Genomic DNA, 5,483 nt, shown 5'->3' on the forward strand with positions numbered 1-5,483 from the left:
CCAGAACACAGGACCAGGTGGGGTGTGGCCGCTGTGGCTGCTGAGTGCCTGACTCACAGGTGCCCGTCATCCTGTTCTTCGCACATACAACACACACAGTGTTGTGTTTGGGGCCAACATTCACCCCCTGCGAGTCAGACTTCCCTCTCTCATTCCGAGTGTGCTTGGCCATGAAGGGAAGCCAAGACCCAGGCCCAAGGTGGTGACTGTGTTACCCCAAGTTTGAGGTGCCCCACTAGCCCTGCCCGAGGCCACAAAGGCCTGGGTGGGTGTATGTGGCCCCAGAATCCACTCATGATGACTCTGGGTACCAGAACAGAACTGCTCACCGGGCTTTTCAGTGGCAGATTTAGGGGGGCTGATGGCCAGGCCTCTTCCCAGGCACCTCGGGGTGAACTTCAGTGTGCTCACTGCACCTCGCAGTTGGCCGGAAATGAGCCCTGTGGGAGGTGACTGAGACAAGACCACACTGTCCCTGTCCTAAGGGACTGGGATTTACAGCCTCAATTTCAAGGCAGGGATGGGTGACTGGGAACATGAAGCAGGTGAGAGAAACCACAGCTACTTAATAATGAATCACCTGGACACTGAGTGGGCTCTGGGGGTGTTTATCTAACAGCAACTTTCCTTCTTATTAATATTTTGGCACTACACAGACATACAGAGGGAGGGGGGATGGGCAGCCACATGGTGATACTACCCCCAGGGCCCCCGGAGGACACTCACACCCAGTCCCAAGGTTGCCTGTGTGGTGACTGGGGCCCAGGCTCATTGGCTGACGACATCTCTTCGCTAGCCACTCACCTCTTACCATTCTCAGGGCCACCCAGGCAAGGAGAGAAAATCCTGCTTGGGGGTGTAGCCAAGCCCCCAGTTCTTCCCACCAGCTGGCCAGTAGGTCCACAGAGAGGAAACTCATTAAACCTTCCTAATGACAAGTGCCCTGCAGGTGGCAGGCAGGGTGAGTCACTGGCCAAGGTTGAGTGTTTATAAGGTGGTGGAAACAGCTGGAGCAGGGGAGGGGGGTCAGGAGGGAGGGGAGAGAGGAATCCCCTGGGGCCATGAGGGCCAGGGCTTCATTTTGCTTAAATCCCCAAGCCCCAGACCTGAGGCCTGTTAGCTGGGTTGATCTGCATCAAATGCAGTAGACTGATCCCTCCCAGCCCCCCACCCTTGGTTCCTAGTCCCCCATACCCAGGGGCCCACTCTGTTCCTTGGTATCCCAACCCCCATACTCCCAGAACAGGGCTCCTCTCCTCTCCCAAAAGGGCTGGGCCAGAGCCCTATCATAGATGCCGCACTTTGCAGCCTGGGGCCCCCTGGTACCATGGAAACAGCATCCGAGGAGGATGCTGGGTCTGGCAGCTGGACCCATGAACCACCTGCCAGAAGCATTTGCAGTGATGGGAGCAGGCCCCAGGGTGCTGGGTGTGAAGCCTTCTAATTAGAGAGCAGCCTGGGGTGGGGGGGGGGGAGAGAAGGGGGGTGCAGGGAGAGCGCAGTGAAGAGGAGCACCCAGGCACTGGCTCTCACAAGACCCATGGCAGAGCCTCCTCCTCCCCTATGTACGGGGAGCTATGGGGAGGGGCCCACGCAGTTGTACCTCTGAACTGTGCCCTGGGGACGGCTGGATGTCCAGGGTGGGGATGGGAGTGGCACGGGGACTGGTTGGCCCTGGGTGCCCCCTGGGACTGAGCAGCTGGTCATTCCTAGCAGGATGCTTCCAGACCAAAGACGACACTCTGGTGGGGGGAGATGGCACCCAGACGCCAGGGTGGGAAGGAGACACAGACAGTGGAGCAGTGGTTCCGGTTCCAAGGTTTAATGTAGAGCGGGGGAGGGTGCTGCCCTGCCCCTCAGAGAGGGCCCTGCAGCCAGGCCCCCTCAGCCCCCAAGTCAAGCATCTGCTTTTTGCAGCTGAATAGAGGAACTAGAGCTAACCAGTCCTGGCCTCCCTGCCCCTCCTGGGCCTGGGGGAGGGGGAAGCTAAGGACCAGGCCTCCTGTGAGATAGGCCATTGCCTTCCGGTGCTTCTGGAAGCCCCCTCCCCCCTTCATGGCCCTTCTGAAGTCAAGTCCTTAAGATGCAGAGGGAGGGAGGTCTAGCAGGGATCACCCCAACAGGGGGTGGGCAGGGGCCCTGGAGCCCCGGGTCCTGAAGAGCGCCCTCTGAGCCAGTGTAGGAAGAATAAATACTGAGTGCCCTACGCAGGCTGGAGCGCCAGCCGACAGGCTGCCAGCCCTCGCGGCCCACAGCTCACTCGGTGCGCAGGATGATGTGGATGCCGGAATCCGTGAACACCGGCCCGCTCATCTCCCCCGTCCGCAGTGCAAATGAGGCGTCTTCGAATGGCTTCTGCATCTGGCCTGGGGGAACCGTGTGGACAGACGGTGGGTGGGGGCTGAGGCTAGGCCAGCAAGCCAGCAGGCCAGGCCAGGGTGGGCAGAGGGAGCAGATGGGGCCCCGCTGGTGCTGAGCTCCAGCCTCATCCATCATGCTGTTTATGGCCGTCACGGTGCTGAGCTGTGGCGCAGCCGGGCAGCAGGGCCATTAGCAGGCCCCGGGAAGCCTCGGACAGCATGAGGGATGGCAGGCCGGGCTGTCACTGCTGCGCTTAGAGATGCATTTTGGTGATGAACTTGTCTCCTGGGCTGGTTCCCTGCCCCTGCCAGATCATCTGTCACGCCTGCCTCCTGGGTGGTGCCCCACAGCCCTGGCCAGCTTCCCCCACCCAAGGGCACTACGCCCACCCCCCAGGCTCCTGCCTGGACAGGAGCAGGAACAGGTGCTTCTGCCCCTCACCCCCACCCCCCACCAAAGGCCTGTGCTCTGGGTTCTCCTCTGGACCCCTTCCCATCCCTCACCCCCCCAGAGGTGTGTGGAGGGGGCAGGCAGGGGGGACAGACCCTCTACAGGACCTCTCTTGAGGCTCTCAGGGCTCTAGCCTTACCCTCCCGACGGCAGGCAAATGACAGGATGAGCCTTGACGAGCCCATATTGGGGACAAATTGAACAGAGGCAGTGTGACACCCCTGAAGGGAATAACCCACGTGGGAAAGCTGAACGCACTCCCCAGGGGCCCTGGTGCAGCAGTCTCCAAGCCTGGAGGAAGGGACTGCTGCCACCTGGTGGACCCAGAAGGCTTGTGCACTGTGGCTAGCCCCCAAGGAACCCTCCCCACTTCCACGTCCCCCAGTGGGTGGAGAAAGGCGGGGTCCCCCAGGGGTGGCAGTGCCCATTCCTTGCACACCTCTGCTGAAGGCACCCAGGTCTCCCCGGGCCTTGGCTGAGCTGCAGTCACTGAACTGTGAGGCTAGAGACTCAAAGTCCTCCTCTCCGGATTTGATCTTCTGGATGTAGCCTACAGACAAGAGAGAAGCTGCTTCAGGGGCCGGCCACACAGGGGAAAACAGCTGTGCAACCCCCCACCCCAACGAGTCCGGGCTCACACATTCACCCACGACACAGCACCCAAACACATAACACACATCCACTAGCACCTTCTCCCTGCCCGTGCAACAGACACCCACCACCACCACCACCACCACCAGCGCCCTCCTTGGAAGAGAGAAGGAAGCAGGGCTGAGAAGTAGAAGACCCGTTGTCCCACCAGTCTCCAACTTGTCCCCACAGCACAGCCACTGCGCAGGCTCCAGGGCCAGAGAGGGGCCTCCCAGCCTCTCTGAGGGCCTTCTGTGCAGGACTCCACCCTAGACTGTGCAGCTCCTCTCCACAGGTGAGGCTCAGCCTGGAGGGATCTTTGCATCACCCGAGTCACCTCTGCCAGAGGCTCCTGGCACCCACCTACCTGGCCCACCCAGTGGAAGTGCCACTCACACGCCAGCCTGGCACCCACCAAGGGCCACAAGGACACACCAATGGTTACGCCCACTTACTTTTGCTAAGAGACTGGGGGTGAGGTGGGGCGGGGGGGTCTAACACTGACCTGGCCTAAATGTCACTGTGAGCGAATGTCACCTTGGTCCATCTTCCAGGGCCCGTGGTGGAGCCGGTGCCCATGCAGCTGGCACCAGATACTATCCTGAAATCTGATCCACGTGGTCAGGACGCAGGGCCTACCTATTACCCCCACCTGAACTGTGTGCTTGTCACCCCTACCTGTCTTATCATCCCTTTGCTTCTGGCCAGCAGGCCCCCCAGGCACACCCACCAAAGGTCTGTTGGCAGCACAGTGAGCCCGTAACAAACGTCAATTCCGGTCACCACTCCCCTGCTACACGGACTTCTCCGTCTGGTCTGCTCATCATGGAGTCGGCTCACTGCAGTGGCTTCTGCCTGCAATGCTGCACTGGGCAGGATCCCCCCACCCCCACGCCCCTAATCCCCTGGGCTGCCCAGGGGCTCCCTGTGCCAGACAGGCCCAACTGATAGTCCACTTGGCCAGTGAGGGAGTCCTACCCAGCCCTATCCTTCTGACGCCCTGAAGTGATTTTTAACAAAACAGCTCCCAGCTTCTCTCCAACACTGGCCAGTCAGGATGTTGGGAACATGCACACCCCCCTGTGCGTGCCCTCAGCTCATTCTCTGCTCCTCCCGGCTCCTGCCGCTCTTCCTGCCTGGCCTCTCTCACCAGAGCCTTCCCCCAAGCCCCAACTGCCCAAGGGCCTCTTATGGGCACTGCTATCTCCATGGCGAGGGCAGGCCTGGCCGGGCTCAGTGGGCTTTGTTACTGAGGGACAACAGGGGTGCTCTGTGCCGTCGGTGGAGCTCATGAGCGAAGGACAGAAACAGGCCACAGACATGCCAGAGCCACACGGCTTCCGGGGTGATCCTCAAATCCCAATGCTATGAGGGAGAGGAGAGCTAACACCCACAGTCCTTCCTTCTGGGGGCCACAGCCTGTCCTCGGAGGGAACCCGGGAACCACATGGACCCACGGCAGCCTCTCCAGGGTTCTCAGCCTGGAGTGCTGGGGCATTTCACAGCTCCTGTCTGCCTTTGCCGACAGACCCCAAACCAACCTGTTCAGTGACCCTTGGAGGCTGAGGGGCAGGCCACCAATTGCTGGGCTCAGGCTGCACTGATGCCACTCCTGTGCTGTGACCCTGGCAGAAGCTCTGCCTCTCTCAGCCTCACTTGCCAAGCTTGTAAAGCGGTGCAGTACCAAGTCTGACCTCAGAGTCAACGAGTTCTACCTGGAACCATGCCTAGTATAGAGCAGGCCCTGCCCAGCACAGGTTGGCAGCGGCAAGGACGAGCCAGGGTAAAAACGGGTGGCCCTGGACCTCAAGTAAGGACCAAGTCCTGGCCCTGCTCACCGAGTGAGCACAGGTACTTCCAGCCCACAGTCACCCAGGCATCACTGGCGAAGGTGACTGACTCTCCAGGAAAAAAGGTGTCCCAAAAAACCCCACACCAGCAGCAGCCCAGGACTGTAGAGCCAGCCAGCCTGGAGGGGCACCCCCAACCCAGGACACCTGGCCGGAAGAGCTCATTGCTCCTGAAGTCCTGGGCATGTTGGG

The 5,483-nt window shown here is 60.7% G+C and overlaps 1 protein-coding gene across 1 annotated transcript in view; it reads right to left on the minus strand.

Moving 5' to 3' along the window:
* Positions 1 to 1,806: 1,806 nt before the first annotated feature.
* The window catches only part of PIN1 (peptidylprolyl cis/trans isomerase, NIMA-interacting 1), a 9,394-nt gene continuing 5,717 nt past the window's right edge, over positions 1,807 to 5,483 (minus strand). Inside the window, exons 3-4 of the mRNA XM_004716811.2 lie at positions 3,251 to 3,361; positions 1,807 to 2,366 (exon numbers count right to left, since the gene is read on the minus strand). Of these exons, the coding sequence (XP_004716868.1) occupies positions 2,257 to 2,366; positions 3,251 to 3,361 (221 nt within the window). The 3' untranslated portion in view covers positions 1,807 to 2,256. The remainder of the gene's footprint in view (positions 2,367 to 3,250; positions 3,362 to 5,483) is intronic.

Source organism: Echinops telfairi, unplaced genomic scaffold (assembly GCF_000313985.2).
Source record: "Echinops telfairi isolate 266 unplaced genomic scaffold, ASM31398v2 ScPeMD7_36;HRSCAF=134, whole genome shotgun sequence".
In the NCBI taxonomy this organism is placed as follows: domain Eukaryota; kingdom Metazoa; phylum Chordata; class Mammalia; order Afrosoricida; family Tenrecidae; genus Echinops; species Echinops telfairi.